This window comes from Emydura macquarii, unplaced genomic scaffold, assembly GCF_026122565.2.
Source record: "Emydura macquarii macquarii isolate MOO-44397 ecotype Brisbane River unplaced genomic scaffold, CSIRO-AGI_Emac_v2 contig_1644, whole genome shotgun sequence".
NCBI lineage: Eukaryota > Metazoa > Chordata > Testudines > Chelidae > Emydura > Emydura macquarii.
In genome coordinates this window covers 12843878-12869584 of record NW_027131781.1, presented here as the reverse complement: position 1 = coordinate 12869584, position 25707 = coordinate 12843878, and the positions used below count along the sequence as shown (strand labels likewise).

Here is a 25707-nt window from a genome sequence, read left to right as displayed (position 1 = left end):
GGCCTTGCTAGCACAAGACCCACTCTATGTCCCCAGGGCAACCAGAGCTTCTTGTGCATCACAGTCTGGTTCCTGAAAGACAAGGATATGGGCCTGATGGCAATTCCCAAAGAAAAGTCTAGGCAGCAGAGAGGCATGGAGGGTAGGAGGGAAGCTGGGGTGTCATTGATGCAGGACACGCTGTGGCGTTGCTGGTGGCACCACACCACAAGCGATTGCTTCTTAGTGAGGGCTGAGAAGGCGTGGCATGCAATGCAACAATGTGCCCTGAGTCAGATTGTATACATGGCTGGGCGGAAGGCTGCCTAGGCTTAAAAATGTGGTCTAGTGAGTTCAACTCTTCCCCCGGCTGTATAAGAATCACATGCTGGGCTGGTAATTTCGTGTGGCACTTAAAACCATCTGACTCACCATAGCCTAGCTTCTTTGGTCACTGGATGTGTGCCGTCTGGCTGCATATATTATTATTTGTACTGTGGAGTACGTAGGAGCTCCAGTCATGTGCCCGGACCCCATTGTGCTAGGTGCTGTACAAACACAGAACAAAAATACGGTCACTGCCCCAGTTTCCTCCTATAGTTTATTCTCATTTTGCAACTGAGCTACCCAACCCAAGGTAGATAGAGAACGGCCTTGAAATGAAACAACAGCCCTGTTGGGCTCAGTTTCCCCATTATCTACAAGGCATTCTTGTCTCTTTCCATTCTTTGTAGATGTCATAGCCACAGATGCCAGCTGAGGAAGCTGGACTGTAATGATTCCCTTTAGAAAAGTCCTCATCCCCTACTTCTACACACAGTTAGAGGATCCCTCTGCAGGGGCCTGGACTTGGCCTGACACTGCATATGGGCTCAGTTCCTGTACTTGGCTCCTCCGTCTTCAGCTCTAGAGACAAAGATGTTACTAGCTGAACTATAGTGACACATCTCTAAGCACTCTTCGGCACCTCCTGCTTGAAGCACTGGAAGATCTAAGGCAGGAGAGTCATTTCAATCTCTTTACAATCAGTTCTTCCAACTAGTCTCTGAGTTTCCTTTAATGTGAAAAATGGAACCAGGGTGTTCCGGTCCCAGGAATAGGAGTGTTAAAATGATGCTTGGGAGAAGAATAGTTTTCTTTGTGGGAAGCTCATTTCCCCTCTCCAGATCAGCATGATGCAGAAGGTCCCTGGTACAGATGCAATAAGTGATCTCAACATTCCAGTATCCAATACACTGCAAGCGCAAGCAGTGCTGTCTCCAGCAAACTACACTACTTAGGAGATTTGGTACCATTAAATTGTCTTGTAAGTCAGCACAGAGCACGAAGAAAATCGCCTTTGACAGATAAAAGCCACTTTGGAGGGGATTGGAGCATCCCAAAATGCAAAACACTTATGTTGATGATATTAGCCCTCAGGTTTTTCGTCTTGCACATTTTAACTGGCCTTGCAGTGTGATGTTTGAGGAGTTTAAACGATAGCACCTTAGCTAACTAACTGCACCCATCTAGGCTGCCATCTCTCGCCCCTTAATGGCTAGGTAGAGAGCTTTCACAGATGGCTTTTAGGAGGCACTAACAGTTAGGCAAGGCAGTGTGTGTGTGGTATGTGTTAAATGGAATCCACATGTGCACATACATCAGAAATAACTAGAGATGAGGACTAGAAAAAGTCCATCTTCTGAATGAGGACCATTCACAGCCTACATTGTAGTGGGCTATAAGGACTCTGGCTAATGGAGTCATCAACCGCCTCATAGTATGACCCTATTTGTGAAAAGCCTAGTATAAGCAGGCCAGTGTGGTCCAGTGGACAAGGCCCTGGCTGTCAGTCAGGGGAGCTTGGTTCTCATCATAGCTCGTCTGTTGATTTGTTGTATGATCTTGCTCAAGTCACTCAACTATTTTAGGCCTCCACGTCTTCATTTGTACCATGTGGATAGTACGTGTTCAGCTACGTGTTCAGTGCAGGCACCATGGCACTGCACAGACCCTGGACAGTAAGACTTCTCATCTAGGCTTCTTCAGCACTGCCATCAGCCGTGAAGTTTAATACAGGAGGAAGTAGCTGAGGTCCCTTTAAGAGCCGGCACGGTGTCTCAACTTCTACTAGATTAATGTAGGGCTGGAAGAGAGAAAACTAACCTCAAGCCTTTGCAAAGGTTGAATTGTAGGGAGCTACACAGAACGTGGTTAGGTGAAGCAGGGGATCCCATTAACCTTTAGAGATCTGGATTGACTTCACCACTGAAATGGGTTACGATGGTTAGTTAGACACTACTGTACATTTGCTCATGTCATCAAATCTCTGTGCCCAGCACTTTGGCAGTGAGGTGTGAAACAGGGTGGAATTCTCTCCCTGTGTGGGCTAGCAAGGTGGAGGACTGGGGCAGCTGGCGAGAAGGACTCTGTGCCTGCTTGCTCTCAAGGCTGGATTCCCAATTCCTTGCATGTGACAGGCAGGTTTTGCATGCATATGAAAATTAACAAATTTTGCTTGTAGCAGGAAAGGGCAGATAATTGGGGGGAGGGTGGGAGGAAAGCAGATGAATCAAAAGGAAACATATCAAAGGCTCATAGCCTGCAGCCCTCATTAACAACAACAACTAAAAGAAGATATCCTACATTTTAATCAAAGATAATTAGTTTATGAAAAGGTATCGTCACTCCACAGCACGTGTGTAGGCCCCATTACGGCCTCGTCTGCACTAAGATTTGCCAGCTTGCTAAGAGACAAAAGTGACATTTTCTTAGATTTGTTGGCTTCATCCTGCCTGTGTAATGCAGGAACGGCCCACTGAGAGAGACGGTGCACCTGGAGTAATGTTCCTGGGGCTCAGTAGGAAGACCAGGGAATTGGCCATCGGGCTGCAACCCGATTCCCAGTCTCTGCTGGGTCCAGGCAGTGCATCACATTGGTTCCATGTGTCGAGCCTGTGGAATGTTAATTCTGGGCATTCAGCCCTAAGACGGCACTAGAGGAATAATCAGTCAGCAGTGAGAGGTAGTCATGAGAGGGGCACTGAGCTAGCCCTGGGTGATGAGATGAGTCAAGAGGGGCAGTCAGCAAGTGCCTGGGATTTGTGAGAGGTGCAATGAGGCCAGACAGGGTATGAGGGAGGTAAGAGTTGCAATCAGGCAGGAGGAAACGCAGCATGTCGGTTCATCTGGGGTGGTCCATCTTTGGCCTGTTTAAATGGGTCTCCCCATCCATATCAGAGCCAAGGGCTGGATGTGTAGTTTTGAGGTCACTGTGGCCCCGTGAAAGGTGCATTACCGTCTGGGAAGCATTCCTGCCTCTAATTTCCTTCCTCACCTCCTTCTTTTCACAGAAGGCACTGACACTGAGTTCTCAGTCACCATCACTTCAAGGATGTCAGACACCCACCAGCTGTCAGTGGACAAAAGGGGATGGATTGTAAATCCCTCACCCTAAGACACAGAAGAAGGTTGTTTGACTGGGAAGCCAGCCTGACGGTCTCCTCATCTTTGTGGTCTGTGTTTCTCCTTGAGGACAGGGCTGCTCCTGTAAAGCAAAGAGAATTAGAGAAAAGGGGATAGAAAAAGAGAAGACAGGAGGCACGGGGCCCAGTTGTGTCCTGTCTCAATCTGGTGTAAATCAGGAGTAACTCCGGTGAGATTTATGGCATGAAAGCAGCATAAAACCTGACGGAGCAAGAGCAGATTTGGGCCCCACACATCACGCAATAAAGAGCCACCCCTCAGGAAATGTTGTTTAATTGTTTCAATTAGTGTAAAGAGACAGAGATGGTGAAAGGAGGAAAATGCGTTTACAAAGGCAAAGCCTCAATTAAAAATATAAAGGAATGATATGAGATTATTAATGAAACACTCTGGCTTATTTACATAAGAGAAAGAACAAAGAGAGAATGTATTTATTTGTAGACATAAGTCGAATTTTACAGAGATTTTTCAAGGCAGTTCCACATCCAACAAACTCCAGTGACTCAGCAACATTTCCACAACTATTTCATGTACACACAAATGGAGTGCTAGAGCCAGACAGGATCCAGAAATAACCTTTGTACCTCCCAAGGCCCAGGTTTAGGATGCACAGCGTAATAAAGACGCCAAGGGAAGGATACAAAAGCGTTATTCATGCAGGAAATTTCAGGTTCTGTGAGAGTCCTTCTGTTAGTGCAAATGTGACTGCCTCCATTTTGGCCGACACACCGGGGCTTGAACTGGGACTCTTCAGAGCGAAAAGAACTCAGAGGGCAGTTCCAGACACATACCCTCAGTGGTTTGGACAGCAATGGGAGTCCCTGTAATATGCACTAACTGGGGTGTTACGCAATTAAATCTTTCTATGACCTCAGCCACCTGAGTCTGTGATGGAACTAATTTTTCAACAATGAAAGTGAGGTGACACCACATTTGTGCAGAACAGAAGTAACTTTGGGAGCAAACTGAGAGACAGCTTTCAAAATAAGGGACACTCTGGAGGTCTGATCCAGGAAACAGCTTACAAAACAATCACATCCAATTCCTTCTATCTTAGTTCCCGTGATTTAGAACTTACACAGCTAATGGCCACCATGCAACTTAAAGGCTCTGGCAGAAAACGCTGGAGAGTATATTGGATAAATTCTCTATAAATGGTGGACAAGATTTTTAAAAGTGACGTAATTTTGGGTGCCCTGCCTGGTTACCTGATTGTCAGAACATGGACATGCGGCACTTTCTAAAAACCAGGCCCCAGAGTGATTGGAGGGCTCTCCGGGGTTAAGTGAGGTTGGGAGGGAGTCAGGACAAGGTGACCTAGCACTGGCTGGGGGCGGGACACATATACATCACCCCACCCCAGCCCTGGGGTAATTCCTCAGTCTGGGTCAGTGCTATCTCTCCTATGGACCAGCCTCTCCCTCTCTAAGGGAGCTCCTGTGGGCAGTGGAGGCCAGCGGGCATCTTTGGTAGTGCAGCTCCATTTGAGCCCCCTCCCGGGAGATGAGTGAATTTGGTGTTGCACAAGAAGCAGAAGAGCACACAGTGTAGCTGGTTGGGCTTGGGTATGAAAGTCAAGTTCATCTATATTAGTAACTGGAACGCTGAACAATGAGAATTTCTTTGCACACAGGACTTTCCCTGTGTGCTTCACCTCATGTTTCTTGAACACAGAATCTATTTCCTCAGGACTCCCTATAGCAGACAATATTGGACACGGGCTCCCTAAGAGGTTAGGCTTTACTACAGATTCTTTCACTCAAGCTACCAAGTTCATGCTTTTAATACAGAAGGTCCTGGGTTCAATCTCCACTTTTGGCCTAAAAGCATGAGTAGATGACTGATTAATTAGCTGATTATTGGCAGGACCAGGGATGCAGGCTGCCATGTCTCCAAGATGGGAAGAAGTTTTCCTGGCATTGCACAACATATTCTCTGGTATCCCAAACCCAGGCTCACTTATTGCACAGAGAACTTATCTATAATCTCTTGATGCTGAAGTGATTCCCTTGGCCTGAGGTCCGCTTTGTGTGTGAACATAGTGAGATCATGTTCTAGTGATGTTAGGGTCCCCTAAGAAGAGAGCTAGAAAATAATGAGAAAACTAGCAAAATGCTTCAGTCTAACAGGAACGTAGGTTTTACTCTACTATGCCAATCTCTTGGTCCATTTATTCCTAGCATCTCACCTCCAGTATTGACAAGACTTGACACTTCAGAAGGAGGCAGCTGGCAAACTGTGCAGTGCTGCACATGACAGTAAATTCCTTCCAGGCCTCAGGTATTTATCTGAACAGCATCTTTGAGCCATTTAAGGTTTGCCCATCGCCAGCTAATTTTGAATAGGATTCAGTGACCTTCAGGATATGAATAGATCCAGAATGTCTTTGTTCTTAGGGAGGCAGGTGGGTGACACATCACCATTTATGAGCTGCAGCTATTCTCCCATTAACCACAAAAGACTTTGTCAGCCAGAATCGACGACAATTACTGAGATGTGTGCTGTGTCGTTTATAACTGGGCCAGCCAGGAGCGAGTTTCCTGGTGTGACACTGTCTCTCTCTTGCTGTTTTAAATGCTCACTCTCTAACAGCCTTCCCTTGAATGGCGTGGCGTTGCTAGGCAACATTTATAGTGCCCCCCAAGTGGGCTGCTGGTTACTGCCCCATGACAACTGAGACTTTGAAGACAAACACTTGCCAGGAGGAACAAAATATCTTTCTATCTATTCCCCCCTTCTCCCCTCCTATTTGATGAGGTGAAAGATGAATCATTTTAAATGCCATGGGTTAAATTCTGCTCTCAGTGACTCTGGAATAAAGCTGGTTGAAATCAGCCATTGGAGGGTAAGTTCCTTGCTAGATGCCTGGGACCTGATCCTGTACATCTGGAGTGTGAGTGCAATATCTAGCTAATGTTCTTTAGTCATGCGCATTAGAAGGAGTAACTAGAGCTGGTCGAATCATGAATAAAATTACTGGCAAATATTTTATTCAGCCATAGACATGAACCAATGTGGTGAATCCATTATTCTTAAATATGACTCAACCAAGTCTGGAAATAATGTCACTACCGCCCCTTGTGCTGAGCTGAGAACCCTCAGATTTAAATTCTTATTTAATTCTATCTATGCCCTGTGTTATTATGATCAGTAGTATGTCACTGCTGCTGCAGCTTGTGAGCCAGCGACGCAAGATTACAAGGCTTAGACAGTTCAAAATGTTCTCTCCGCATCCATAAAGCCAGGAAGTACAAAGCGACTCTTGCAACTGAGAACAAGCAGGCCAGCTGGCATCGTGGCTTTGGTCCACTTTCACCTCTTAAAGGCTATTGGCTTCAAACCTGGCTTTAACTTCCAGTGGAAATGCATTTGGTGATCTCATCCTAGTCCCATGTGGGATATTTGTCCACCTGAAAATCACCATTCAATGTAATATGTTTGGCAGGCTGTGCTCTGGAGAGGTACAAGACTAGAATAGCAGAGATCGGTGTTACAGGGTCAGGCTTCAGGTCCATTGAGAAATCCATGGATGTGAAGCTTGGACTGTCAGTAACAGGACCCATGGTAGATCAGGACGGCGATGCATCGGCATAGCTGCATGAGGGTCCAGGAGGAGCACTGTGGGTCAGGATTGAGGTACATTTGTGGCACTCCAAATGAGGCTACTTGAAAATTCTGTCAAAACTTGGTTTTTTTTGACAGAAAAGAGGGGGCTTGAAAAACAAAAGTTTTTGTAGCTGAGGTCTGATTTCCTAAAAAAGTTTGATTTTTTTAATTGGAAAACTGAAATCTCACTTTGAATATCTTTGGCTGAAATCCAATAAATTTGGAGTTTTGGGTGGGTTTTGGGCCCCCAAATTGGGTTTTTGGTTTCTCAACAAAAAAATTTAAAAATTTCCATCAAACCTGCCCTCATTTTCCATCCAACTTTAGTTATCCAGGTGCTCAGAACAGTGGTCCACAGCTTTCTGGGCTGCTGCTCTCTGCCAACCAACTAGACTTCCTTCTCCTCGCATGAGTCTTTGGACCTTTTTCCATGCAGTCCATTATTCATTCATTCCCTTGTGAAAATATCACTTTTTCCTTAAAGTCTTTCAAAAATAAACAGCCAGAAAGAGAATCCCTTAAAAACATTAACCAAACTGCAGCACAATCACATGTAACCAACTCCCTGTGATAGAGACCAGGCCATGGTTGAAACAGGAGTTAGGCCCTGGTTGGAACAGGAGTTAGGCCTAGTGACTGAAGCAGGGAAATGGATCCAATCCTAGGGACAGGGCTGGAGTCAGAGCCAGAACCAGGAACTGGTAGCCAGGTCATGGGTCAGAAACAACTGTAGACATGCCAAGGGTCAGAACTAGAGGCAAGATCCAGGGTTAGGGTGAGGAAATTGGAGCCAGGTGCAAACTGAGGTAGCAAGGAATGACCAGGATCAAGACCAGGACCAGGGCTGGAGCAGGAGAGGCGCAAGGCAAGGAGCAGCAAAAACCGAGGGGATCATAGCTGCAGGCAGGAACGCACTGAGCAGCTAGAAAGGTGCTCCTGTTACTGCTGGTGCTGGGCTAAAAGCCAGAGCTGCCCTTCCTGACCAATCAAGTGGTGCAGTCAATCAGGCCAGCTGACCTTATTGGGTTGCTAAGAGACTGATGCAGCTGGAGGCCCTGGTCCTTGCCACTGTACTAGGTGAGCATGCTCAGTGCTATACAGAACATAGAGGAGACCTGGCCCCTGCCCAGTGAGGCTTATGCTCTCAGCCAGCCAGCATAGCAGAGATACACAAAGTACGGCACGCCTAGAGGGTGGCTGTATCACACCAGGCTGTGAGTTTCTTTTCTTAAATACTTTAAATAGATTTTTTTTTAAAAAGGATAGTGCTGGGTGGAAGCTTTATGGCTGATGTGTGTTAGGAGATGGAATCTGAAGGAAGAGTTGGTGGCTACATAGCACAGGATGAGCCTGAGGGAGTTGCAGGGGAGCATGGAAGAAAGCATGGGGATGAGACTGAGAGGATGCAAAGGGAGAGGCAAGGTGTAAGTTGGAGGGGGGAAGGGTGAAGAACAGGTGGAGATGGGGGTGGAAGAAGATATTTGGAGATCCTTGCAGGGGAGGACGAGTTGCTTAAACTTGCAGTGGAGGGGGAGAGAGAGTCAACAGGAGGATCTAAAGGAACAAAGTAATCACGATCAGAGCAGAGAGCCTAATGTTTGTCTAAGCTGCACTGCTGGTAGATGCACACTGTAAGCTCCTTGGGGCAAAGACTGCATCTGACTCTCTGTATGTATGGTGATGAGCACACTGTCCGCCCACATAAATACATAATAATAGTCAATAATATCCCTCTGCCCATATCATCCATGGATCTCAAATCCCTTTATAAACATTAACGATTTAAGCCTCACAATGTCTCCCCCCATGAGGTAGGTAATATTATCTCCATTTTACAGATGGCGGAACAGAGACATGGAGAGGGTAAGTGACTTGCCTGAGGCCACATAGAAAATCAGTGGCAAAATCAGGAATGGAACCCAGGCATCCTGAGGTGCAGTCCTGTAGTTGAATGACAGGACCACGCATGGATAATCATGCAAACATGTATCATGTAGGGATACAGAGTCGGAATGGGTAGGTTGGTTGATAGTTCTGACAGCCAACGAATGCACTAGGGGTGAGACCTTGGTGCCCAGAGCTTGGTTAGCCAATGGAAGCAATTGTTTACTCTGACAGATCACTGGCACCTGTAGTTAGTGGTTGGGCATAAGGTATAATCTATGAGTGCTGTTTTGTTCCAGATTTTTTCCCTCACTGTCATTGGATGGGCTGTGGTCAGCTGATTCAGCAGCTAATGAAGTTCATGGTGCCAGAGTATTGACATAATGTCATACCAGGGATATTGCCAAACTGCTGTCAAGGAGTCTTTCTTTCTTTCTAACAGCAAAACAAAGTAAAGGCATGTAGCCATGAACTGCAGCATCAGCAATACTGTCATGGATCTTCCAGAACCTGTCTGAGAATGTGAGTCCGTAGAAGGGAAAACGAAGCCCTGAGATGATACAGGCTTAACCATCACAAATCATTCACACAATACAACACTGGACACACAATGCAGCATCGCCACCGACTCAGCTGCCTTTCATGCATGAGGGAGAACAGTGGCAGACTCATTCTACAGCAACGTGGGTTGTTTCTTGCAAGTGTTAATACTAACACATGTCTTCTAAGGGACAAAGAGGCTGTGGAAACAGCAGGAGTTCAGTTCCCTTCTCTGCTGCTCTCCTCCTCCCCCCTCCAGATCTCTCCCTCTCCTCCCATTACTCTCCCTTATATTCAATTGCGTCATTGTCCCCTCCGTTTACCCAATATGCCCTCTCCCTTTTCAATTCCAGTGCCTTCCCCCCTGGCATTACCCTTCCTTTAACCCCTCACATTCCTCCCTCCTTCCTTTCTCCCTCCATTATTCATGCAAGATTTGGAGTGCCAGAAATACTACATCTCCTCTCCTGCTACAGCCCTTGTCTCCCCAGCTGTGGCTCAGCTCTGTTGGAACCTGTTTGTCTAGAAGATCACTGCCAAAGTCAGGCATTTGCACCTCAGGGGTCTGATCTGGCTCTTGCTTGAAGCTGTTTTAAAACTGCCATTGGCTTGAGTGGTGCAGGATTGGGCCTCAGGAGATGCCTGGCTGATAGAGATCAGCCTGGGAGGTAGATTTTAAAAATTACCCTTTGCTATTTAAAACGACCAAACCCTCACGGTCAATTAACGCCATCAATACATGCTGTTAAACTGGCAACTGGCTCATATATATTTAAAAGCAACAGCCATGCTACTTCACAAATACCAGTATTTTATCTTTCTTTAGCGCCTTTCATCCAAGGATCTCAAAGCTTTCGAGGCTCGCAACCTGAAATAATGCGCACGTCTGTGCAGTGGTGTTATCCCCATTTTCCAGATGAGGAACTGAGGCACAGAGAGGTTCACTGAGTTGTCTAAGGGAATAGGACCTACACCTCCCAAGTCCCGAGCTAGCCCCCCTAATCATGAGTCCATCCTTCCTCTCTCTGAGTCAAAGGCAGGAAGGGCCTTGTACAAAGACAGAGAGAGCAGGAAATATAGCCCAGAGGCACTGTGTCTATCTATGTCCTGTGCCAGCTATGGGAAGGCAATGGGGGCCAGGAACTGCTGTCTTCTCCCTCTCGCTGCTCCGCTTCCTGCTCACTGGCTTCATAAATAACACACTGCCATTTTTTATTATTATAATTGTTATTTTCCAGAGCGCTTCAAAAGCAGGGGATGAAGCAGCCCACCAGCTCAGTAACGAAACTGAAGATAAAACTAATTAGATTTTATTTCCTCCTTTAGTTGGCTGACTTGATTCTTTTGATTTCCATTGTTTAATTATTTATTTTTAGCCCTGACTTCAGAGGTGCTCTTTATTTTTTTATTTATTTTTTTTTCCCCAGGCACTGGCAGGGCATCAACAGGATCATTGCAGATGCACAAAGGTCATTGTGGAGAAACGGGAGGCTGAGAAGACAGAGGGTCCAGTGTGAGAGCTGCTAAACGCTGCATCTTCTGACGGCTTCGTGTCAGGGGAGCTGGCGGGGTGGAGGGGGAGGCACTGAAAGTGGCTGCCAGCTAAAGAAAGTCAGTAGAAGACGTTAATACGCTCTTGGCAGGGGCACAAAAGAACGTATTAATGAGGCTATCTGGTTGCCTCCAGCTCTCCTTCTCCTCTGGCTGTTATGGAAATATTTGGCTCGCATCCCTATCTGCCAGCCTCGCCGACTCTGGAGGAACGAAAACCTTGGGGGGCTTGGGAGCCTTCCCCTCTTCTCCCTTTCTTTACTGGTTGTTCTAAAATCCTTGGTAATAGCCAGTTACAGTGAGACAGGCCGCTGACCCCTTTCGACGGCGCTCCATGGGCTACCGTGAGATGACGCGGCTCGGCGCTGCGGACAACGCTCCCATTCACGGGCAAAAGAGTGCAGCAGAATCACAAGTGCACGAGAATAAACAAGGCTGGAGTTAATCGAAAGTTGTTTCACACTCTGTTTTATTAAAGTCAATGCATTTCCGTTCCTCTGTGTGGAGCCTAGTACTGCTTAATTACCATGACTCAGGGAGAATGTTAATACCAGGGAGCAGGCTGGCTGAGCTGCAACGGAGGCCCTCTCCTGACCTCTAGAGGCTGGCTGGAGGAAGGAGCGACCGCTTCCTGTGACAGTCAAAAGCTGGAGCTGGGCACAGAGAGGGAAAAGTAGCAGAAAGCAGTGCTTTTGCAGGGGGCTTTCAGGTGCCATTCCCTGATCATTAGTCACCGGACTGACATCACTTCCAGCCAACAAAGCGCCATGCACTCCTGTTGTGCTTTATTCTCATCTCGTTTCCGGCCCATCGCCTGATACAGCCGGCTAACCACTTACTGACAATTCCTTGTTCGCTCAGCACGCGGGAAGCAGTTGCGAAGAAGCCTCCACGCAGCTTTCTTTTTTGGTGCCCACAATGTTCCAGGTGCGACAGATATACGTTAGACAACTCGCTGTCAGCTTCGCTGGTGCGGTCTGGTAGTCAGACGTGTACGTGACATCAAATGCATGGGCAAGACTGCTTCCTCTACTAACGGCCTCTGCACAGTGCTGAACCTAGAATGAGACCGCTTCTAATTATCTGGCCCTGTACCTATGTGTGGGCCATATTCTGCCTCTCTTTACATCTGGGCCACTCCACTGCAGTCAGTGGCATGGGTACGGAATGCATGTGTGTGACTGACGGCAGAACTTTGTCACAGCGATGAATTCATCCTCGGTGTAACTCAACTGACTTTAATAGAGTTATTTCAGGAACAAATCTGTCCCATAGTATTTACTTCATGGGATGAACGGTGCCAGATTATCAAGAATGCTGAAAATGTGATGCAGAAGGATTTCTCCCTTACCCTGGAAACACGCACAACTGACAACTCCCAATGCCTCAGTACATCACTGTGTGCAGTGATATGTATTCTGTGCTGCAGAAAGCATGCATGCATGTGCTGTGGTGTGTGCCCATGATAAAGTATATGCTGATGGCGTGTGTGTGTCAAGTATGTGGAGGTATTATGGGGGGGTACTGTAATGTTTGTATCGTATTGTGAGATTATGCTATAACTTTCCAAAACACCCTGGAGCATGTGTTGTATTGTGCGTTAGTGCTGCAGGGCATGCATGGCGCTGTGTGTGCTACAAAGCACATGCTTTGTCATGCATATGAGCATTGGATTTGGAGGTTAATGATACTCATCTTTTTTATTAATAAGCTTTGAAGCACAGTTATACATCCCATTGTAATGTGAACATGTGTTTTACCTCCATTGTGTCCATTCTTGTGAGGCGGCCTTTTATCAAATTTCAGTATTATGTGCAACAAGCTGCATGCTGAAGCAAGCAGAACAGGACATCAGTACAGTGAGAGCAGACATCATACCTAATGAATTAGCTCTGTCTAAGAAGCTCCTCTTGTGAGGACCCAGGCAGCCTGTCTTTTAAGCTGCATTAGAAGGAGAGATTGAGACTTGCAGAGCTGTTGTGTGTTGGCTGTAACTTTAGAAACCTGGATCCTGGCACCTCAGCAGGATAGGAGCTGTATTGCTGACTTCAATCCAAACAGTAAGCTCCCATTGAGAAGGTGAATGTCCAGGTCACGTGGAAGAAAGTCTTTCAGCAATGCACTAAAAAACAGCCTCAATCCACACAGGGAACTTTCTTTACAGGCAACATATCAAATATGTAGCAGGTGGTGCTTTTAGCCAGCCAGACATGATACCAAAAAAATCACTGGCCGTCCAGGACTCAGTGGCTGTTACTCTGCTATGCACCATGCGAACATATGGAACTTCTCAGAGACAGCAGGCATAGGACTCAGAGCCTCTTTCCCCAGCACAGGCTTGTGCCCTTTGAACTTAAGGAGAATCTCCATTAGCATGAGCATGTAGAACCTGTGACACACATTTGAACCACGGGGGAGAGCAATGCAGAAGCACACCCGTCAGTTCATCACAATACTTAGCTACCTCACAAAAGGTGTTGTGACGCTTAATTCATGAAGGGTTGTTAAAGGTGAAAGGTGCTAGAGCAGTGCTAAATATTACTCTTATCCTTGGATGGTTATATAGTGGTTAATTTTCCTGCTTCCACTGGCAAAGCCTGAGCCTCTTTGACATCTATTTGGCTGCCACTGACTAAAGCTGCCTGACAGTGAGGTAGAGTTATAATAAATAATAATAATAAATCCCACCTTATACCCCGCTCCTTACACTTTGCAGAGTTTACAGCGCTGACTGTGACCTGAGAAACATTAGAGAGGGCAGGAGCTGCATATTCATTGCCTGTGGTGCTCTTGTACTGTTACAGATTCTTCCTTTTTTTATTATTACTCTATTATATATTAAATGTTTCCATGACACAGGAAGAAATGGCAATCCTTGTCTCTGCAAAGCCCGGGGCATGTAAGTGCACTGTGAATTCTGATGTGGAAAAGAGTTAGGGCCATGTTGTGCTTTTCCTAATTTCTTCATTAATAAATGAGAGATTGCTACAAAATAAGCACCTCCCTTTGCAGGCAATACTAGGAAACCTGAGCTATTTCCTGTTCTGGGATGGAGAGAGACCATTTTGACCCAGAAATGGGACCCAGCAGTGGACAAGGTCTGAGTCCAGCCCATCTATCTGTGGTCCTATTATCATTTCCTCACCAATTAACCATCGTGCAGAATCCCCTGGCCTTCTTGAGAACTCCAAACCAGTTAGGTATCTGCATAAGGTCTACAAAGACATACAGACTGAGTATTGATGGTCAAAATTTTTAGAACAATTTTTTTTTTTTTGGCCAAAATTGATTTTTAATAGCATTTTTTGTTTATTTTTGTGAAAAATGTGCCCGTTTTGAGGAATTTTTTGTCAAAAACCTTTCCAAAAACATTACTGAAATGGTTACAGAAGTTTTCTGTTTCCTGATAACCATTTATTTTTTGGTAAATGAAATTTTCAATAGCCATCTCCATGTCATTTTTTATTAAAAAACCTGAATTTAAAAAAAAATTAACATAAAAAAGAGTCACGTTTGAACCCTTCAAAATAAAAACTTCCCATTTTTTTCAGGAAACAAATTTTTCATTTTCTAATCAGCTCTAACAGTGAGTCTGACTGTAATCTCCTTGGGACATGGATCGTCTTTGCATTGTGTGTTCGTACAGCACCTAGCACAATGGAGCTCTGGTCAATGATCAGGGGTCTCGGCATTATCATAGTACAAATAATAAATAATAATAAACAATGGCCACTGGAATGGTGACCTGGCTCAGGCAGCTGTCAAGTTTTGCCACCGCTGATGTGTACCACATGGTTCCCCTTGATAAAATGCTAGGGATCACTACCAGGCTGAAGAGAAGAGACATTTGCCTCCTTGTAGAAGGTTCCACTAGAGCGTTCCACCAGGGGAGTCCTCGCCCTAAGAAAAGTCTTGAATATTAACTGTAGTCTCCCTACATGATCAGTAATACCTGTATTCTCTCAGTGCATGCTGCTGGCAAGACGTCTTACAAAGAGTGTCACCACCACTGTACTCAGTGGGACAAGTCTGCACTCAGGTCCATGGGGGTAAATTTGCAGAGATTCGATTGACTTCACTGAGCCGATATACACTGGATCTGTTTATTCCAGTGTAACTCAGAGCAGCATTTGGCCTAATGGACCAGAAACACGGGTGCACATGTTGTTTCCATAAGCATGGACCTGAAAAGGTGTCCAGTTCTTTAAAATATAATAAAAGAACCTCAGGCAATTCTTTGACTGGGGACCCTCCAGTCATGCGGCAAAGCTCATCTTCTTTCCTGAATGTGTGGGAAGGAAGTGGATCAATAGACTGATATATAATGAGGCAGTTATGGGCCATTATGTGTATATCAGCATCCCTCTGGTATATATCTGGTGCATGTCAGCATCCCTCCAGTGAAGTCAATGAAGAAATGCTGATTTACACCCTGCTCCATTCTGATTACTGGTTGGGTTGGTTACTGTTGTATTTGCAGGGAGCGGGGGGGTTCCTCCAGGTATTTTGGAAAATGGCTAGTTGTTAAGCACATAGGGCCTGATCCAAAGCCCATTAACGTCAACAACAACCTTTGAATCAGGCCCCTAGAATTGAGATACATGCAGTAAAAACAGATAGCAATAAAATGAAACACATATCTCAACTCTGGCCAAAAATCTTATGAAAAAGATCTTCTGCAATTTTCTAAGTCACAACCGTTAGGGAAGGAAAATTGGGGTGAAGGACTCTTCTTCCATATAATAGGCACTCACGAGACCAACCATCATGATAATCTGTATGAAGTCACAGAAAATTAAACTAGAGAAAGTGATTGCACAGGGGATCACGTATAAGAATGCCCTATAAGTCCCCATGTTTCACCATCTGAACAAGTAGCTGCTCACTTCTCCTTGTGTGCACAGAGTAGGGCACCTCTCTCTCTATTTTACACAAACATCAAGTCAGTTTTCCATGCAGAACTGGGGCAACATATCTGGGAACGAAGCTGAAGCTGGCAGACGGGAAAAGAGGAGCAGCTACCCATTTACGTATTGCTCCGTAAGTCAAAGCTCTGTTCATGCAGGGCTACTTTCAAACTCGGCAAACACCCCGAGTGGCATTGATGGTAGAGGGAGAGCTTTGCTGTTGGTTGCTTGGTGGTTGGAAATGTAACCCCCCCCAAGAACGCTGGAGCTACATGTCTGTCCCTCACTGGCCCCCTCCTCTTCTGTCTCTCCTTCTGCCCTCAAGGAGATCTCCTGGATCTCTTTGTCTAGCTCAGAGAAGTCCCCTTCCTGGTCAGAGCAGCTGTCGGTATTGTAATCTACATCTTCCCCGCAAGGAGGTTCATCATCAGTCTCCAGGCTGCTGGTGCTGCTGCTCCTGCCAAGGAATCACAAAAGACACAGACTGTCAGCAAAGGGAGATGATGTTGTCTAGCAGTCAGAGCACAGGACTGGGCGTCAGAACTCCTGGATTCTCTTCCTGGTTCTGTCAGTGTGGCCCTGCGTGACTTCAGGCAAGTCACATCATTTCTTTGTTCTGTTTTCCCAGCTGTACAATGAAGAGAATATTTACCTACCTCCTGGGTCAGACATGTTGTTGTTGTTATTGTTTATACAGCACCATCGCGCCTGGTGCTTTACAGACAGACAACATAGTGCCTGCCTTGAGGAGTTTACAAGGTTAAGTAAAGCATGTTAAGGCACAGGGAGAAAAGGCAAGGTACATGGTTACGATGAGGTTGTTGGTTTAACTATCATCTCCAGCCTGTTTGTTCTATATTTCGTGTGGGACCTAACTAATCCACGTGGGTTAAAGTGTTTGGGCGTGTTTGTATGGTGCTCTCTGTAAATGCAGGGTGTTATTTGCAAGAGGAGAAGTAAGTAGAACGTCAAGGCTCCAGGGGCGTTGACCACAGCTTTGCCAAGAACCAGGAGGATCATTGCAGCATTTGAAGCTCTGTCATTTCTTTGTGAGGCAGGCCCAAATTCAGGGGTGAGTCTAAGGGAACCCAGAGAGAATCTAAGCTGGTGTTATTTACATCTTCTTCTGGCTCTCAGAAAGTATCTGTCATACCAACTGAGGCTCCCTCAAGATTCTCTTAGGCTTATTTAACAATTTGCATTCAAGAATGGTCACAACTGTTCTCTATGTACGCTTGAATTTACCAAGCTCATTTCAATATGTTCTGTATTAAAAATATCCTAATGAAATATTTCTGAATGAATTGTAACCACTAGACAGATGGCTTGGGGGATAGGAAGCCTTTCCCATTTAATCCAATCTGGCCACAGTTCTGGAAAGGGGGCCAGGTGGCTTGTAGGGGTTAGAAAACAGGATACAGTCCTTCATCTCTAAGTCAGCAGTTTCAATCCAGCACAAATCAGGAGATTGGATGAATCAGGGGGAGTGGGAAACAGTCTTTTACTTCTAGTTCATTGGTTTTGATCCGACTCAGGGTAGGAGAGTGGATTGCTTTGGGGGATTTGGAAAGGAATGACAGTCTTCCACACCAGGTCAGTGATTCTAATCTGTCCCAGGTTGAGAGCAATGAATGGCTTGGCAGATGGACAATACATAGCTTTAATGTGTGCTCTCCTCATTTGCATGTCAGTTACCACAATACTTTTCCAGCTCTCAGCCATTTCACATCAGTTCCGGCAGCTGAGGTTTTAGAACATGCTGAAGGTTTAGAGCATTGCTGTTGTGTGTATTGATCTCTTTTCTAACTGCTCTGCACTCCAGAAAAACGTAAGATTTTCCTCGCTTTGAACCTCCAGATCTTAACTGTGTATGGGCTGCTTGGCAAACAGAAACAAACACTATCTAGCAGTCCACTCCTTCCTCCCCAGCTGATCTTTGGCTTGGTTCACTTCAGAGTTGTGCTGGATAGGATTCTCTGCATGCTTAATAGGTCTGGGTAGCTTAAAAATAAATAAATGAATAACTATCCACTTCTATAGTTTCTGGCTTCCCTTCAACCTTCCCTGAAATCTGGGTCAGAAGGAGCTCAAAAGTGAAAGTGCGTACGTGATATGAAAAAAACAAAAACCCACGACAATTTTTGTAACACACAACTTAAAATCCATCTCAGTTTTCTGTGCGGAGGACAGCCAGAGGACTTTGATTTTTTTCTTTTCTTGAAGTGCACAGGAATGGCACAAATTACTCAGTCTACCATGACAGCGTTCAAAAAAGAGTAAAACTCATGGGAAATCAGACCCTTTCATTTTTAAACTATGCTGCTGCTTCTTTGTGATCTTAGAAAGAAAGAAAGAAAGAAAGATTATTTATCTAATTTCAGTAAGCCTCTGGGATACACTGGAATTCAGTCACCTATGATGTAGTGATGGGACATAGCTGCCGCCATGCTGACTCAACTTCCTAGGTTCTAGAGAAGAGACTCGGTCAGGTCTACACTAGAAGTGCTATATCGGCGCAGCTGCATTAGTGCATTGGCGTCTGGTGAAGACGCTGTATGCAGACGGAAGAGCACTCTCCTGTCGGCATAATTATTCCTCTGCCACGAGAGGCGGAAGCTGTCAGTGGGAGAGCATTTCCCACCGACATAATGCTTGGGTGGACAATGCTTAGCTTGCTGTAACTTGCATTGCTCGGGGGGAGGGAGGTGTCTTTTTCACACCCCTGAGCAACATACGTTAGATTGACTTAAGCAGTAGTGTAGGCCTGCCCTCAGACTCATCTACAATACCTTTTTATCCAAGTACAACTTCTCCCCCACCAATTCGGTGATGGATTTCTCCATATCATTACCATTTTCATGCATTTTTTCAGTTGATAAAAGCTCCCATCAATAAAGGCTGCGGGCACTGTACAAAGTATCTGTATATAAAACAAGCAGAGCAATACCAACAGTGAAGATAGTTGCCCCAATGTGAAGCCCCAAAGTTTGCCATAATTGCCTCTCAAACAGGCAAAAGCCTGAGGAAAGAGGCATACCTTACAACATGTTCTCATTGTCAACAGACTCAGGTGTGGATGAGCCAAAACGACAACAAGAGCCACAGCTGATCCACCACTGAAAATGCCTTTACAATAACATTAGGTGTTCAAATCTGGGGACTTATCAAAGGCAACAGCAAGGCAGGCCTGATCCAAAGTTCATTTAAGTCAAGGGAAAGGATCTCATTGATTGCAGCGTGCTTTACCAGGCCCTGTCTGAGTAGCTAGGCAGTCTCTCACATAGAACCAACGCATCCCCGGCCTTACAAAAGCATGGCAATGATTTGTTTGCACTCAGGAACAAATGTGAAGTGCATCTTTAAGATAATCGGTATAATATGCTCCTTGCGGCCTACGCCACCAAGTGGGCCTGCTTCTGCATACTGCACCAGCTGCTGCTTTTGAGTGGTCTTCCACTGTGTTATCTGTAGGTCCTTTCCCATCAGTCAGATAAGTGAAGGTGCTGCCAGTTGCACAGGTCAGCTGAGAACGAGTGCCTAAGGGAACAGGGACTTGTTAGAAAGGAAATGGAGCTTGGAGACCCTGGACCAAATTCTCAATCAATCAGTTACATGAGCACTGATTTGGAGTAATTTTTCTGAGATTAGTGCAGTTGCTCCAGACTGGTAACCAGATAGCCTGAGATCAGATGCAGTACCTCTGGGTAGAAGCAGATTCTGGGTACTTCAGAATGCATATCTTCCTGCTTTTATTTCCTGGGAATTTTAGTGCAGGAGAAAGGAGTTCGATTGAGCACCCTGGAGACTGAATTCCCCTTCTCTGTTCACAGACCAACTACAGCAAAGACAGCAGCAGTGAAAGTTTCCCTATGCCACCAACGCCGATGTGTTTCAACTTAGGCTGGGATAGGCCATCTCTGAGAGTCTGAGAGGTGTTCTGTCTCTGTTGTTCATTCAGTCCTTGGCTTCTTTGCTGGCCCACAAACCCGCCAACTAGCACTATCTGTGGTAGTAGCTATGGAGATTTGTGTATGTGTTCACAAGGAAATGAATTGATATCACCAGCTCATTTCACATACAGGGCTACCAAACAGCAGTCAGATGATACCAACTTCTTCTCACTACCAACGCAAGCAATAACAACACCTGTGACTTTGGAACAGAAAGGTTCTTTGTTGCATTATCAATGTCCCCAAAACAGCCAATCCTGCTCACACCTCTTTACTATGCAGAATTTTCCATCCCAATAATTCACTTTCTACAGTAGGTGTCTTAGAACATAGAAGAACGCAATACAAATGGGTCAGTTCAAACAAGCATGATAGAGCTTCTTCTAAAAGAGGCTTGATGGCAACATGTAGCATGCTGGGGAGCAGATTACCATCCATAAAGGAAGCTGCCAAAATCATTACGAGATGCCTACTCTCCACATCACAGTCTTGCTGCCTCAGGAGAGAATGCAAATTGTGAGACATGGTAATGAATGACCTGGACAGCATGTATATTATTGCAGAGAGCCTTTGATTCTTTTTCCCTATCCCAATTTTTTTTTTAAGGGCTGGAAAAAGCAAGAGATGAGAGACAGATTTACCAAAGAATAATGATATCGTCTTATGGAGGGTAAACAGAAAGGAAAGCCAATGACATTACATTAGAGAACTCCAAGGCAAACACAGTTTATTAATAGCACTGAATACTGACATGTTACAGAGGAAGGGAGGAGGTGATATAGCTACAGGCTGTGAGCCCCCAGCTATTACAATAAAAACACATGCACGTTAGCTGGCCTCCTAATTAAAACCTATAGCCCCATCACCTCATCTATTGCAGCCTACAGAAGCCTCAACAGCAATTTGCAACTTTATGATGTGATAAATAGAATTTCTTTGTTTTGATTTTTAATTTGCATATTTATTGAGATATGACTTGATCTTAATTAGCTCTGCGTGTGTGTGTGTGTGTGTATTTGTTCATTTTCTCTGAAAAGGGAGCTTTGTGTTGCGTGAAAGAATTCTGCATGTTCACTGACTTAACAAGAAGAGGAGGGGGGGAAAAAAGGCCATTGCTTCCCTTCAAGTCAACGTTCTCTGGCTTTTTGGTTTTACTCTGAATTGTTTCTTTCAGTTGCCTCCCGCCGCTCCTTTAAAAGTGCTGGCCTCATTACATCACAGCTGGGCACCAAACCCCAGAAGTCAGCTGTCCTGCCAAATTCCATGAAAGAAAATATGGGTTCTGATTCTTGTTGATAAAATACAGCCACACACTGTACAAAGAAGTGACAGCTGATCTATCCTCCGCAAATAATTCCTCTTTACCTGCATGTACACATGCAGGAAGAGGGAAAAAAGAGAGCTCCCCAGGGCATTTCCAGGGATGTTTCAGTCACATTTTTTACTTTTCTGGCAGGTCACCTAGTCATCCATATTTTAATGACTGGATCAAAAGCAAAACATGGTTTATTGGCTACTGCTGGTGAGAACTGACTTCTTGCAGATGTCCCTTTTAGGCATTTGGTGGCTTTCGTTTGGGCTTGCTACCTGACCTTGATTTTGACAGGACTTTCATGAGAATTACTCTAGTGAGTCAAAAGTTGCCTTGTTTTTCCCAGTCAGTCACCTATGGCCTGACTAGTGAAGTAAATGGAATTTTTTCCACTGACTTCAAAGAAGCAGGAATTGGATCATGATGGCTAATCGCCATGACCAAGAAGGGAGATTAGTAGGAGGAGTAGGGTCCATACTGATGATGATGATGTTAATGGCTCCTGGTGGGGAAGTGCCAACAAACAAATAAATCTTTGCATGCCTCACGCTGCATGCAGTAGTCTCTCCGTTATCATACTGCCTTTGCCTCAATCTTCCCCGTTCCCCCAAGTATTCCCTCTGTGGTCATTTGTTCCAATCCTGACCTATACTGGAACCTCCTCGTGGAAGGTGCAAGGCCATCATCTGCTCTGTAAAGAGCCATGTACATCCATGACACAATATATTAAATATATTCATTAAACCTAAATCTAATATCATTATTCTTCAGGCTTGAGCGTGGCCATCCAAGAGCAGAATTTGGCTTTTAACATTTGCATGAAGTTTATATTAGGGTATAAAAGGACACACTTGCATCCAACGATGTCTTTAATTAAATGACCTACATTCCTGGAAGAAATACAATGCCAGAATTAGACACTGACAGTTATTGAATCAACTCTACCCTTTGGGGCTTGACTAACAGTCTCTGATCTTTAACCTCAGCAATGGGGTTCATTTTAAGATCACCCCATTTCTTCCTTTTAATTTCCCTGGCTCCCCACGGACCTGTCAGGAGGACCCATCCATCTGTCCAATGAGGATGGTTTAAATCTTCATGTTCATGAATGAGAGAGTCAGCTGGACAGTGGTACAAACTGTCTCCATCTTAGAGACCCATCTCGTTAGCCTGCTTTGGTGCCATGGAGCAGATAAAAACGATAGAATTCTGCTGGTTCCCATTGGATCTCCATTCCAGTGGGACACGATTCCAGGGCTTTTTACATCCTACAACACCTTCTGAAAAATGCTGAGTTGAGCCCTGGGCAAGCCAGGTGCTCTGGCTTTCAGCCCACTGCGCCCTGTTCTTTGATAAGCACAATATGGCCCATGAATGTAATTCAGAGCTGCCTAAGGATTCTATTTGCTGTGGCTGAGCAATGCAGGAGCTGTTTTAGAGCACAGTTTTTCGGCTGCATAAAGCCAAAGGAAAGGTGTAATTCATCGTTAGGACTTGTACTAATTAGTTTTTCAGGAGTTCCCAGGGTAATTGCAGCCTGTAATGTTTGTAATTGATTTGGCAAGATTAAAAATGGATGCCTGGTGCACCCGTTAGATCAGTGAGGAGCACATGAGGCTTTATCATTTGGAAGGGGGGGAGTGGGGCACTGTCAGTACAGGAAGAGCATACAGACTCCTGGCCTACACTGTCCTCTAATGTTCATTAAGACTTGGGAAGTATTTTATTATTCCCCATAAACACTTGTGCCAGTTTGCTAAAAATGAACCGTTTCTACCCTTCTTAGCAGTGGGTTCTTGGCCAGTCGCGGCATTAGGGTAGCAGGAAAGTAGAGTGTACAAATCTCATTACACCTCTTTTGGGATGTTAAAAAGCCTTGAAAGTCAAAATGGGAATGAGAATGAAGATGAAATGGGATGAAAATTCAACCTGGGAAAGAGAGACAGGCCAGACCAAAATCACAGTAGGCAAAGGAGAAAACAACAAATATACTGATGTGTGGGGCAGGAAATATTGAAGGGGGAGAAAAAAGGCAAAGCGTACAGATGTGGGGGGATGACTTTTAAAAAACTGTGTATAATATTAAATAAAGTCTTGCCCTCCCCTCCCCGCCCAAAGGTTTATATAAATTCAGGGTTTTTTTACACTAGTAAACTTACAGTGGCACAGCTGCGCCACTCTGAGATCACTTGCTCAGTTGCTCTATGCCAATGGGAGAGAGCTCTCCCATGGACACAATAAAACCACCTCAACGAGTAGCGGTAGCTATTTCTTCTCCCGCTGACATAGCGCTGTGCACACTACCACTTTATGTTTTTTTCACACCCCTGACCGATGTAAGTTTTGCTGCCATAAGTGGTCATGTAGCCAGGTCAAGCTTCCTTCCAACTCCGGGTTCCGGTGACTTGAGCAACACTCTTGTGTATTATAATGCCATTAGAAGACCCTCGCAGTGGAACAACAGTTACATTCAGGACAGGGAGCGAATTAGACAAAGATATTTGGATTGGTTTAGGAATAATTAACTTATTATTTTGCTAATGTATTTATTACACCACTGGATGACCCAGGTAGGTCACAGCAAGGTTTAACACCCACCTAAATCATTAAAGAAAGGCAAATGTTCAAATATGCTCAACATTTCCCTTGCTCACTCCCTTAGGATAGATAATTCAGACTTGGAGACAATGGAAGGGAGAGGGAACTGAGTTGGAAAGGGATAATGGCTAATCCCTCCCAAGGTTCAGAGATTAGGTGCTCGACAGTTCTGGTGTTTCTCCAAGCCACTGGATCTGCAAATATAGAAATGAACTCTCCTGAAGCTTTTTTGCTTCTGATCAGCTGGATATTGCACCAGATAAACCGTAATCATCATCTTTCAGTGCTTCCGTTCCTGCCCAGGTTGGACCCAGAAAGTTTGGGGACAGCAGCAAAAATGTGAAATAAGAAAGAAAAGTTAAATGTACTTTTATGAATATGAAAAAATAGTTCAGGATTCTGGAGATTTTTTGATGTTATTTGAGCAGAGAGAGGGGTTGAAGCAGTGTGTAATTTTCTTAACTCATCCTAGTTGTAACTTTTACACAATACCGTGTAAGCAGAGAACAGAGAGATAGGTGGGAGGTGACCAGTGTACAGATCTCCTTACAAAGAGGAATGGCACTTTAGTGCTTTGAAGGGGAGATTATCCTGTCTATACACATTTACCAAGTGAAGTAATAAACGGTAAAAGAATGAGATGCAGCAGCAGCTCAGAAGATGACCCCTGGCATAGTGATGGTTAACTGATGTGTGTGTGCGGGAGGAAGCTCTCTTGTCCCTAAATCACCAACTTGCCACCAAGGCTACAGCAACTCTTCTCTGAAGGGCAGGTTTGGGAAAGAGGGAGAGGAGAATTATTCATTCATATGAAGGCCACTGGCTTGATGTTAACCAACCTTCCTGGATGCCAAAGCTCTCTGTCCTGTTCCAGGCTGATAGCACAGACCAATAAATCCACATGTATCTGAACCAATCTTTAAACTGGGAGTTCAAAAAAGCCAAGGGCTCTGGGTTCAATCTTATGTGTGACTGTTAATTTCTTTCTCAGGGAAAACAAATCTATATGTCAGTATTGTGCTAACATTGAATTTTTAACATCACTCTTGTAGCTTTAGGCCAGCGAGCATTAATAAAACAAACCGACTTGAACAGATGCAAGTCAGCCACTAAACAAAGAGCTAGGAGGCTTTGTGCTGATCCCCACAGCAAACTCATTTTCTTTCTTTTTTTCCTTCTCCATGCGCCCTCTTTTTTTTTTTACTCCAATTAAATTTCAGCACAAACCCCTGAAAGACTATACTAGGGTATCTATGGGAATCATGTATCTTTCTCAGCATAGTGATGTGAACTCATGCTTTGCTCTGATGTCACTGTGTGATATCCTTTTCCCACTTCATAACAGTTGTATTGCATGAGTTAGTTTTGAAACACAGAGAACCTGCTGGTAAATTTGTCAGTCTGGCAATGTGCACCTGAGTGATGGCAGGATGGCAGCCTACTTCCAAATTGGGGTTCTGATTACAGCGTGGACCTCAGTTGCCAGGGCGCAATGGAGTTTGTCCCTGTCAGATCACATTGTGTTAAATCTAGATATTTAAATTAATGGAGCTTCGCCAATTTATACCAGCTGAGAAGCTAGCCCAGTGTGCAGAATGAGATGCTTAACCTATTTGAATACCCAAACTCTGCTGGATTGGTACCCACAAGAGCTTAATTTACCCGCTTTGCTGCCAATGGTCCAGATTTTTGATACCCTCGCTCAGTTGAATAATACCTTAACACCAAAGTTAGCCCCAATGATGTCAATATGAGAAAAGGGATCAGCATCTGGCTCATCATGAACTTGTAATATTCAGTGAAAATCATCACTAAAGAAAGCACTTGGGGGATGGATGGCAGACAAGGGAGATATAACAGCATGGCATCAACCAATCAAACGCTGTGATTTCACTCCTAGATGTAGTGCTTCTGA

The 25707-nt window shown here is 44.9% G+C and overlaps 1 protein-coding gene across 1 annotated transcript in view; it reads right to left on the bottom strand.

The window, feature by feature from the left end:
- Nucleotides 1-15617: 15617 nt before the first annotated feature.
- AGBL1 (AGBL carboxypeptidase 1) overlaps nt 15618-25707 on the bottom strand; it is a 338276-nt gene continuing 328186 nt past the window's right edge. Inside the window, exon 23 of the mRNA XM_067555656.1 lies at nt 15618-16389. Coding sequence (XP_067411757.1) covers nt 16083-16389 — 307 coding nt within the window. The 3' untranslated portion in view covers nt 15618-16082. The remainder of the gene's footprint in view (nt 16390-25707) is intronic.